At 35.9% G+C, this 12,681-nt stretch overlaps 1 protein-coding gene across 1 annotated transcript; it reads left to right on the top strand.

Moving 5' to 3' along the window:
• Positions 1 to 214: 214 nt before the first annotated feature.
• LOC134228940 (F-box/WD repeat-containing protein 7-like) lies at positions 215 to 12,681 on the top strand. The gene is made up of 14 exons (XM_062710633.1): positions 215 to 303; positions 2,266 to 2,397; positions 4,496 to 4,623; positions 4,928 to 5,195; positions 5,344 to 5,466; positions 5,736 to 5,818; positions 5,908 to 6,034; positions 6,277 to 6,411; positions 6,607 to 6,867; positions 7,079 to 7,192; positions 8,620 to 8,801; positions 9,134 to 9,359; positions 10,892 to 11,102; positions 11,798 to 12,681. The coding sequence occupies exons 2-14, from the start codon at positions 2,293 to 2,295 to the stop codon at positions 12,070 to 12,072; spliced, it is 2,238 nt and encodes a 745-aa protein (XP_062566617.1). The 5' UTR covers positions 215 to 303; positions 2,266 to 2,292; the 3' UTR covers positions 12,073 to 12,681.

A 12,681-nucleotide genomic window follows, 5' to 3' on the forward strand; every position in this document is an offset into this window, starting at 1 on the left:
ATTTTTCAGTTTTCAGATTAAGAACGGTAATTAAAAAAAAAAAGAGTTTACAAACTTTTCAAAGTTTGAATACTCATTCCATTATTGAAGACACTTAATTTTTTCACATCGAGACGGAGTCTTGACAAAACGATAATTGGCAGAAACTTTCCTTCCATTATTTTCTTTCTCTCTTCTCTTTTTCGCTTTCACACCTTTTTGGTCAGGTCTTGCGTAGAGTTACCTGCCCCTTCAATGTTGTTTGATCTGGCAATATGGCGGACCTGTGAAAGAGTTTGGTAAACCAGAAATGATGGTTTTCAGGTTAATATCAAAGCAATCTAAAATTCAACATTTGTATTATTATGTTTTAAGTTTTAGCAAGACAACTGCACATTATTTCAGGTCAAAGACAGCAAAAACAGACTAGGATTAGCGCATTCTTTGTTGTAACGGCAATCGACTGATAAATCAATGAATGAAAAGTATCAATGTTAAAATGACGTTTTATGCACATCCCTGTGATTAGGAACATCATTATTTGATGGATATTTTATTCACTAATATAAATTTCTCTAATGTATTTTAAGACACTGTAAGAAACATTGCTGTTTTCCTTGAGTGTAGTGTTCTTTAAGTTTTTGTGCCCTGCCACCTGATACTGTGATAGAAAGTTCCATAATATTTATCCGTCTTATCAGAATCCTAGCTTATATATTATATGTAACTTATAATGAATCCCCACATGGCATGCCCACACAGTTGTGTGTTGTTCCCCTTGACAGCTAGTATTCAATGCATACATACTATTAGTTAGAATAATCTAACTGTGTCCGATAAGTAAGAATACGTCCCATATACTTGCAATGTAGCAAATCGGAGCGGATCCGCTCCGAAACGATTTTGAAGAATATAAAATAATTTGCACTGGAAATAACTACCAAAATAATCAAAACAAACCTTTTTGAGATTGCTTATGCCTTTTATCCTAAAAAATAATCCACAGAAATACGAAAATCCAATTAATTTTCTCAACGTTTTTCTCTCGCTTCAAATTTACCTGCCATGTTTGCATTCGGAACTCTCTAGATTGTTCCTAGTAAGTGCACTAGTACGAGTTATCGCCCGTGTTTCTTTTGCCACATTATGAATACACGGAACGAATTCTATCGTTAAACCGAGTTCGTAGGACAATATCATTTTAACGATAGAACGTTCTATCTAACATACTATATTCATATATGTCTAATTTATGAGTTTGTGTCTTGTTGGTGTTGGGTCCTGTTGGAAAAGGAGAAAATTCATTGTCAACATATGTTCACTGTTATAGGTAAAATCCTACGAAGGTTTTCAGAACTGTACGGTCAACTGCAATTCTTGACACAACTGTCTTTGTGACAATATCCAATAGAAAAGATGAGAGAGATTTCAAATCAGCAGATATGTACAGTAGCACATACTTATTGTGAGGGATCTTTTTTGTGCAAGTACCTACTGTGACATGGAACCTCAGTTTATATGCTGTCATCCAAAGGATCTGTTTCCATGTCATGAAGTAGGATTCAAACCTGTGACATAAAGATCAACTCCTTTCTGTACCACTCTAGAACAGACACCCACTGCGCCACAGAGGCGACTAGAGAATTAAAAAAATAAACTGTACCCTCTGGTGAACAATTCAAAATACAAGGCAATTTTTTATTTTTCTTGAATTTTGATGCCCCTTAGGCCTCTGTGATCTCATGAGTGGGATAGAAAATATGTGACAAAGATTTTATGGACAACAGCTATATATCACAAGTATGGAAGGGTTTTCCATCCCTATGGAGAGCAGAGCAAACTAGAAACCCTTGTCTAGCAAAAATGAAAGGATTTTTTTCATTTTTAAAAGTTGTATTTTCTGTACATAGTGTTTTGCAAAAGACGGGGAATTTCCCTGTCTATATAATGACACATTCTGACTTTGCCTCTCAACCTCCACTATTGTACCCAAGACACCCTCTACTTTTGAAACGTCCCCTCCTATATATGAAGTGTAGCCTAGTAAATTGTCATGTACATAAGAATAAGAAATTTTATTGTTTGACATTTTTAAAGTTTCAAGTTATTTAATTATTTTTAGAGTTTGTTAAAACTTTTATATAAATTATTTCGCTATCCTTTGTTTATATTGTTACAAAGCTAAGGTGATATGTATATGTACCCGGTAAATCTTGATACATTCTGAATATTATTGATGGATGTAAACTTATTTTCTTTTTAATAATACAGACCTCATTATTTTAGAGTTAGAATCTGGCTGCCCTGGAAACCATGGCCAGTAAGAAGGTAGATATTAACACAGCAAATCTACAGGACTTTGCTCAGCTCTCTGGAATTGGAGTAAGGAAGGCACAGGCTATTATCAAATATAGAAAGGTATGACTCTTCTTTTTAACTGACTTGTTATGAATTTGAAAATCATTAAATATTGAACTATGATTTAATATTACATGTGTGATATTAGTGTGTTCAATTAATTTATTCACTCAAGATAGCAAGCAATGGTTTTGCCTAGTGTATAAACAAATGCATGTATATTGTTTATGATGTATCTTCAATGTAATCTATATACACATTCTATAAGTGCATAGAACAAAAGGCAAATCCTTGGTCAATAATACAAAAGGTGTTAATGATGTATCTAACCCTCCCCCTTCTGCCCTAGTGTGACACAGGGCCACAATTTTTAAGGTCTCATCCAAAAGATCCCAATTTTCACTTTTAAGTGCCGAGGGCTTGGTAAAGGGAACAGTTGCTTCCAATTTTTTTTTTTATTGACTTGGGTCAGTTGCTGTCATGATTTGAGCACAACACTTTCTGATTTGACTTTTTCAGTTGATGCATCTTGGGTTATTGAAGTATGTCAATCAAGAAGTAGGTCAGGGTGGCCCTCATTTAATATTTCAATGCTATATCTAAATATTTCAGATAAAAGAATACTAAGAATTATCAAACTTTGACAGTTGTTGCATTCCGAGTCCTTGTAGTGTCACCATGACCTATTTTAAGAATTTTGCACTTTAAATAATAAAATTTTTCAGTCAGTTCATTTGAGTCCTTAGTATATGTACTTAAAAGTAGGTCATTTTGAATAGGGTTTTATCTAATTATTTGGAATAAGAAGTTTGCAATCATCTATTCTTGTCAGTAGATGCATCTTGGGTTCTCAAAATATGTTTATCCAAAAAGTAGGTCATGGTTACCTACTTTGAGAAATTTAAAAGTTTTTTTCTTATTAATAACAAAACAAAGAGGCTTAGAGAAGAAGTGATAAAGTTTAACAATTTATTGGTAGAACCATTTTAGGTTCTTATTCCTCTTATGATAACTAGAAGAGAATACTAATGATGGGAAATCAGAGTGTTTTCGTAAATGTTCTTTTGATGTACCGGTACATGTATTTTGTGACTGTCTCATTTATGAAATTATTTTGTATGATTTAGTTACAATCAGAGAAGAATGAATCAAGAAAAATTATAGGAATAATTTGCTTGTAACTAATATTTTGATTAACTGATTATCAAGATTATACCCGGTAATCAATTTCTTATAATTGAGGGCCATTTTGATTAGAAAGTGTATCAATCAGTACATCACTAAAAAATACACTTACGATTCACTTGATGGATTTTCTGAATCATTGGGAATTGCTAACATCATCATAACAGTGTCTTTTTCCCATGGTGTCAGAATGTTTTGCACTTTATGTTTCCATAAAATCATTGTGACATTTTTCCTTGAGAAATTAAGTTTTAATCCTGCAGACAAGGCATGTTACATACAAAGGATGTTTTCTAATTATCTAGTGAAGTGCTAATTGTATTTACATGAAGCAATCTAGATTCCGGCCTGTACATTATATTAAAGGTCAAATACATTGTAGAAGATCTTTACTTTTTCATTGCATTTAAATATCTAGTGATGGAATACCTTTTGACACATTGTAGTTTGGTAAGTAAGAATACATTTTTTTTTTACTGTACATTACACACATTATTCTACTTGCTTACATTGAAACATAAGAACAGATGAAAGTGGAATTTTATGTAACCAATTCAGAAGGAGTGGTTAAAAGATATTTAATGTAAAGTAAATGTAATTCTTTTGTGTTTGTGTATTTGATAGAACATCGTAGTGTTTGAAAGAATTAAATCTTGGCCATAACCTTTGAACAGTTAGTGCTAGGGCTTTCATATATTGAGTGTTCCTTGTGACAAATCCACATTTTTGACCTCCTGGCTTAACCTTTAACTTTGACCTAAATTTGTAAAAACATTAACCATGTTAATCTTTGCTACAGCTTCAGAATGTTTGATGAAAAAAAAAGATGGTTATTGCTTAAAAATAAAAAAGAATTTGTAATATAGGTAAACCCAATCATGCAACACATGAAAGTGTGTGTTGGCATCTAAGAAAAGGTAAAAGCTAGAGTTTGCTTGTGATTTTGTTGGTACAATATCGTTACACCTTTCAGGCTGTGGGCGGGTTTACCAGTATATCGGACCTGAGTGAAGTCCCAGGACTGGGTTATGGAATCATAGAACAGAGCAGACTTTGTCTGGAGTGTACAGTGGCGTCCAAGTCCAGGCACCGTGCTGCAAGGTAAAAACACAAAGACAGTACCAAAGAAAGATTTTTCAAGAAGCAGCGCCTCTTGGAATTACTTAGTTTGTTCAAAATAAAACTAATAATTTTACAGATAAAGTATATGAATAAGTGAGTCAGCAAGATTCTAGCAAGATTATTTCCCGAGGCAAAGCCAAATAGGCTTGCTTATGTAATATGAAATCTGAATGTTGAGAGCTGCTTTCATAATTCAATTTGCCCAAAACATGATAAATAAGAAAAATGTATTTCTTCAATGAATCTTGCATTGACTTTAACCAAAAAAATATGCTGATTTAAGGGGGAGGAAATCCAGAAGTGATGTAGAGCCAGCGGAGAGTGAAGTCCCTATAGAGTCTCCTCAGCCCTCCACAAGCACCTGTCGGTCACTGCGGTCCCGCCTGATAGAGACCCCCAGTACATCAGTGTCAGATGATAGCCTCAACTCTACCCAGGGTAAGGCAGAGGGTGCACCACCAGAGGGAGTGGGGGCGGCAGAGGAGGACGATGTAGGGGAGGAGGAGGAGGAAGAGGAGGGGCAGTGGAGCCCAGGGGAGGATGGGCCTCAGGTGAGTCAAGGGCAGAGAACTCTGACGGTCAGACATAATGTGTGTGATTAGAGGTCAATCTTTGTTTTCAGAAAAGGTCTTAATAATTTTTGAAATATAAATAAATTTTCATGAACATTTGAAGTGACATTTATTTTTTCTTTTTAAGGTATCAGATGAGGAGGTGAGTAGTCCCACAGAGATAGACTCGGCTCCTCCCTCTCCACAAAACCACAGACCCATACAACGACTTAACACCCAGCGCTCAAGGATACCTGTTCTTGTGGGAAAGGTACAATGCTTATCTTGTTCATAAAAAAATTTGTAAAACCAGTATTATATGAAGATAATTGAAAAATAAATCAATTTAAAACCATTTAAATTAAAATATTTATTGTTCATTATGTAAAGCTTGTATATGTACATAGAAATTTTCTTTAGATATTTGTATCAGAGTAATAAGGATAAATTTATATTCTTTAAAAAAAAATTATGAGAAACATTCTTACCTTTATAATTAAATAAACATATTTCTTAAGTCCTGATATTCTCAATTCTCAGATGAAAAGAAAAAGTTATGGATATGGAGAGGAAGTCTGGAAACCACCCTTCAAAAGGCCCTGTCGTGCAGATGACTTTGATAGGTAATATATTAAATAGATATCTATTTATTATTAATTTATATGAATTTATTATGTATTTTGTATAAATAACTTCTTATTTCATTGCACAGTCAAAGTACATTTGGAAACTTGAAGAAGACCACAATCATTCCATCCTATGCTGGAGGACATCGTCCCAGAATTCCCTCCAAAGAGAACCCCCCGCCCCGCCTGATGGAGTGGTTACAGACCTTCCAGGTAATACTGATAGGTCATAATGCTGTCTAAAGCTGTCAGAGAATGTAGAAAAATTTGTAGATGTTAAAAAAAAAAAGTCGTATAAGTGTTAGAAAATCAAAGTCCTAAATTGTAGATCACTAAATTTTTGAGACACCTTATTTTAGTGAGATAGTCATTTACTCTTGATTAGCTAGGCAAAATTTTCAAGAATCAAAACAATTTTGAGTTGATCAGTGATTTGTAATGCCTTTTAATTGTAGAGATGGAGTAATGCAGAACGTCTTATGGCTGTCGATGAACTCATTCAAATTTGTGAACCCACTCAAGTGCGACATATGATGCAGGTCATTGAACCTCAGTTTCAGAGGGACTTCATCTCACTACTGCCAAAAGAGGTAAAACCACCGGTGTAATGAAAGGTCTTTCACTAAAATTTTTATTTGATGTAGGGCAATGTATTACTCTGAAATTATTGTTAATAATTATACTTATTGTACATGTATTTTTATTCCTGTCGTGAATGTAATGTTCATTGATATAAATTGGTGAAAGCAATTAAATTGTCTTATTTTATTGTTACTACTTTTCAGTTGGCATTGTATGTTTTATCATTCCTTGAGCCAAAATCGCTGTTGAAGGCAGCTCAGACTTGTCGATACTGGCGTGTCCTAGCTGAGGACAACCTCCTGTGGCGGGAGAAGTGTAAGGAGGAGGGGATCACGGAGACCCTGGTGTACGGCTCTAACCGGCTACGACGCAGGACAGGATGTAGAAGTCCATGGAAGGCCCTGTACATGAGGCAGCATCAGATAGAACAAAACTGGAGGGCAGCTGAACTCAGGAGTCCTAAGGTATACTCACCGTGGCAGGCCTATACCGTAAAAGAAGCAATGTGATGCAATTAATGCTCCTCTTCACATTTCAGTTTTATCATTGTATTGGTAGATTTTTGTTTATCACTGTTTTAATAAAATGATTTCTCCCTCAAATCCTCCCCCTTATACTAAGGATCATTGCTAAATGTTTTACACAATGCCATTGATCTTTTATTTTTTTCCCCAGCTGCTGAGAGGACATGATGATCATGTGATTACGTGTTTAGAGTTCTGTGGCTCTCGTGTGGTCAGCGGTTCAGATGACAACACACTCAAAGTCTGGTCTGTCATCACAGGAAAGGTAGGCAACTGTTTAACTTATTGTCAGGATGAATACAGTGAGTCATGTATAAATTAAAATGGACCGTCAAGAATTTAGGAGGGATCTGTTAAAATTAATCTGCTTAATAGTGTTTATATGTCTACAACTTTTGTTTAGATAATTTTTAAATGCCAGTCTTTGATGGACTGTATTATGTTGTAGGTTTTATTATTTGTTAGTTTGCTCATTTGTGTCCAGGTCATAGTTTGAATTCCTAAGACAATCAAAAATCCTTGTCAGATGCATCTTAAGGGAAAGGTGTGCCAACTCTAAAGTAGGTCGTGAAGGGCTCCTTTTGGACTTTATACACACAATCAAATCAATTTGCACGTCGTATGACCTAGGGTGACCTAGGGTCATCAATCTTATGGATCATAAGTTGAAGGGGGCGGGGGGAAGACCTGATCTCCTTTTGGGTATTTATGGGTTATACATAATCAAATCATTTCAGTACCATTTCAGATATGATGTACCGGAGCTATGCATTTTATTTTTCATAAAATCCAATAATATTTATACTTTGTATTTTATTTTAGAAGGCAACAATAGGACTTTTTTTTATCATGTCTGACTCTGAATATCATACGGATGGGGTTTTTAATGGTGGGGTAGATTTGTAACTTTGTATGAATGATTAACCTCAAAAAATTTTCCTGATATAAATTAAGGACAGATGATACAAACAAACTTTTTTCAAAATTTTGAAAATAACAACTTGGGTCATATTTTAATGAATAAAATGAATAGGTTTCACCACATAGTTTTTAAATTTTTATTCAAAGTTGCACAAAAATGGAATTTGAAGTGAAAAATATTTATATAGAATAATAAGGATGGTTTCAGAAGGAAAGAATTTTAATGACACAGAAGGTTTACAATTTCTTTGTATTTTAGAAATTTATTATTTGCATCATTTGCAATGAAATTAGGTCCAAAAATATATACCAATCCAGGCATCCATTTTTTGTTTGTATCATCTGTCCTTAAGTAGGAAAAAAGTAGTTCTATTTAGTCTCATCTGAGTAATTATCTTGCCTGCTGCAGAAGATATAGGTCAGAGCCAAATCAATAATTCTCTCCTCTGTCTGCTACTGATGTATTTTTTAATTAAGCTCATGCCTTGGTGATGCTTGCATTCACATATATACATAGAAATATTTATAAAAAGTTTCTACAGAACAGCAGGCCCACAAAAATTCTTAATACGTAATCATCTTCATGTTGTTTTGATTGGTCTAGGTTGAGGCAACAATATCTGTTTTACTTTGAATCCCTCAAGTATTTTAAAGGATTACTCTTTCTAAATTGTAACATCTTTTATAAAGTGACAGTGTAAATATTTAACAGTTTACAGAACTGACATACAAACAGATTTAAGTTTGATTAACTACCGGTATATTTTTCAGTGCTTGAGGACTTTAGTGGGTCACACTGGAGGGGTGTGGTCTTCCCAGATGGAGGATAACATCATTATCAGTGGCTCCACAGACAGAACCCTCAAAGTGTGGAACGCTGAATCAGGACAGTGCATCAACACCTTGTATGGACACACGTCTACAGTCAGGTGTATGCACCTTCACAAAAACATGTAAGTAACATGTATAGTGTCAACACTCATTATGATACACATGTAATAGTGGGTTATAGCTGCAAAACTGTAGGTCTTTGGTTGAGAAAACAGCTTAATTATGGCAGTGAGAACTTTATTTTCACATAATTAAACTTTTCTATCTCTTGCAAATATTTTATTCTTATGGTTTAAATTTGTAACACAACTTTTTGTGTATCACAATAACCACAGAGCTCAAACAAATTTTGTCTCACATGTAAATAAATAATAGTTATCTTGCATAAATAAAGTTTGTGATCTACAGTTTTAGACAAAAGTCAGTTATTTCAACCACTGGTTATCTTTTTCAGAGTTGTGAGTGGATCCCGAGATGCCACACTTAGAGTGTGGGATATCCATAGTGGTGTGTGTAAACATGTATTAATGGGCCATGTGGCGGCAGTGCGGTGTGTGCAATACGATGGGAAACGGGTGGTCAGTGGTGCTTACGATTACATGGTGAAAGTCTGGGATCCTGAAACAGAAACCTGTATACACACTTTACAGGGACACACTAACAGGGTCTATTCATTACAGGTAAGACACACTACAGGGACACACTAACAGGGTCTATTCATTACAGGTAAGATACTCCTGTATACACACTTCACAGGGACACACTAACAGGGTCTATTCATTACAGGTAAGGTACACCTGTACACATACACCACACGGACACACTAACAGGGTCTATTCATTACAGGTAAGATACACCTGTATACACGTACTGCATGTACACACTAACAGGGTCTATTCTTTACAGGTAAGATACACCTGTAAACACACACTACAGGGACACACTAACAGGGTCTATTCATGGGACACACTACAGGGACACACTAACAGGGTCTATTCATTACAGGTAAGACACACTACAGGGACACACTAACAGGGTCTATTCATTACAGGTAAGATACACCTGTATACACACACTACAGGGACACACTAACAGGGTCTATTCATTACAGGTAAGACACACTACAGGGACACACTAACAGGGTCTATTCATTACAGGTAAGACACACTACAGGGACACACTAACAGGGTCTATTCATTACAGGTAAGACACACTACAGGGACTCACTAACAGGGTCTATTCATTACAGGTAAGATACATCTGTATACCCACTTCACAGGAACACACTAACAGGGTCTATTCATCACAAGTAAGATACACCTGTATACACACACTACAGGGACACACTAACAGGGTCTATTCATTACAGGTAAGTATACACACACTACAGGGACACACTAACAGGGTCTATTCATTACAGGTAAGACACACTACAGGGACACACTAACAGGGTCTATTCATTACAGGTAAGACACACTACAGGGACTCACTAACAAGGTCTATTCATTACAGGTAAGATAATACACCTGTATACACACTACAGGGACACACTTACAGGGTCTATTCATTACAGGTAAGATACACCTGTTTACACACTTTACAGGGACACACTAACAGGGTGTATTCATTACAGGTAAGATACACATGTATACACACTTTACAGGGACACACTTACAGGGTCTATTCATTACAGGTAAGATATACCTGTATACACACACTACAGGACACACTAATAGGGTCTATTCATTACAGGTAAGATACACCTGTATACACATTTTACAGGGACACACTAACAGGGTCTATTCAATTGTAGTTCATTTTTTTTGCATGTTTTAGGATGTCATATTTAGGTTTAAAAAAAAAAATCAACAAAATTGTAGTAGAAATTATCAATTAAGACAGGGTAGTTTTTTTTTTCTTTATTTTGGAATTAAACTTCACCATTTTAGTGCATTTTGCAATAAAAAACGAGAGATTTTTTGTAATACTGTATACAGGAACATTTTCGCCCCGTTTTATTTTCGCCCCTTTTGCCCTATCCTCATTTGGGTGAATTTAAAACGGGTGAATTCAAAGAATACAATATAATTTCTTAAACAAAACTATGACTGGGCGAATTTAAAACGGGGCTAAATTGTTTGTGAGTGTGAGAGGGCGAAAAATAACACGGGGCAAAAATAACCCTGTATACAGTACTATTATTATGTTTCAGTTTGATGGTGTTCACATTGTGAGTGGATCATTGGATACGTCTATCAGAGTGTGGGACGTGGAGTCGGGGAACTGTCTACATACACTGATTGGTCACCAGTCATTGACAAGTGGCCTCGAGTTAAAGGACAACATACTGGTCTCAGGGAATGCCGATTCCACCGTCAAAGTGTGGGACATCACTACAGGACAGTGCTTACAAACTTTACAAGGTAAGCCGATTCCACCATCAAAGTGTGGGACATCACTACAAGACAGTGCTTACAAACTTTACAAGGTAAGTCCATTCCGTTGTCAAAGTGTGGGACATCACTCCAGGACAGTGCTTACAAACTTGACAAGGTAAGTCCATTCAATCGTGAAAGTGTGGGACATAACTACAGGACAGTGCTTACAAACTTGACAAGGTAAGTCCATTCCACTGTCAAAGTGTGGGACATCACTACAGGACAGTGCTTACAAACTTGACAAGGTAAGTCCATTCCATAGTCAAAGTGTGGGACATCACTCCAGGACAGTGCTTACAAACTTGACAAGGTAAGTCCATTCCATCGTCAAAGTGTGGGACATCACTACAGGACAGCACTTACAAACTTGACAAGGTAAGTCCATTCCATAGTCAAAGTGTGGGACATCACTACAAGACAGTGCTTACAAACTTGACAAGGTAAGTCCATTCCACTGTCAAAGTGTGGGACATCTCTGCAAGACAGTGCTTACAAACTTTACAAGGTAAGTCAATTCCGCCGTCAAAGTGTGATACATTACTACATGACAGTGCTTACAAATTTTACAAGGTACCAAACATCTTCAGGGTCTATTTAATCTCAGTGTTTTGAAGCTAGGACTAAAGAATAGTGTAACACAATTTTCTGGTAAAGCTGTTCATGTTTATGTTTTCTTTCAGGGCCAAACAAACATCAGAGTGCTGTGACTTGTCTCCAGTTTAATAAAAAGTTTGTCATCACATCATCAGATGATGGAACTGTGAAAATCTGGGATTTAAGATCGGGAGACTTTCTGAGAAATCTGGTCTCCTTGGACAGTGGGGGGAGTGGGGGTGTGGTATGGCGCGTCCGCTGCAGTAATACCAAACTTGTGTGTGCTGTGGGAAGTCGGAATGGCACAGAAGAGACCAAACTTCTGGTGCTGGACTTTGATGTAGAGGACAAAAAGACATGATGTATTGTGCATGTGCTTGTGTTTATTTGTGATAACCTCAGTGCTTAAAGCATGTGGTGTGTCCAGTTAATGCAATTTCTCATCACGGGTCAACAGTGCTTCTGCACACTAATGAACTATTTTGGGCATAATGGTAAACTCTTGTTTCACGCTGTTGACTGAGGTGCAAGTTCATCATCACATTATTGTATAGTGCAACATTACCAAAATCTGTTCATGTTGTTGTTGTGTGGAGATCTATGATTACTCATACCCAACGTAAAACCTGATGTCCCTTTGTGAATGTGTGTTGTAAGAAAGCCAGGGCATTCTCTTCATTAGTATGTATTATATATTATATTTACACTATGGCCAGCAAACAATTTAATTAGAATGCAAGGTATCAAATCATGAGCTGATTTTTTTTTTGTATTCAAGAGTGTTGTGAAATGAGGAGATCATCTAGTCATGGATTGAATAAGTTTGTAAAATTCTGATGGCAAGAGTTCATATTTCAGTTACACTTGTGATTTGTACTTCTTTTTAATGAGCATATTTTATCAAATTGATATTTTCTACCATGTTCAAGTTGCAGTTAAAATGTACATGAAAATAAACAATTAAAATTCA

The sequence above is a fragment of the Saccostrea cucullata genome, unplaced genomic scaffold (assembly GCF_032062105.1).
Source record: "Saccostrea cucullata isolate Sc308-1 unplaced genomic scaffold, CSIRO_AGI_Scuc_v1 ctg341, whole genome shotgun sequence".
Taxonomy (NCBI): Eukaryota; Metazoa; Mollusca; class Bivalvia; order Ostreida; family Ostreidae; genus Saccostrea; species Saccostrea cuccullata.

Bases quoted from the DNA above. Each gene is read 5' to 3' on its own strand.
- LOC134228940 (XM_062710633.1), top strand. From the start codon at position 2,293: ATGGCCAGTAAGAAGGTAGATATTAACACAGCAAATCTACAGGACTTT. The intron at 2,398-4,495 runs GTATGACTCTTC...TACACCTTTCAG, and splicing joins CTATTATCAAATATAGAAAG to GCTGTGGGCGGGTTTACCAG. The intron at 5,467-5,735 runs GTACAATGCTTA...CTCAATTCTCAG, and splicing joins TACCTGTTCTTGTGGGAAAG to ATGAAAAGAAAAAGTTATGG.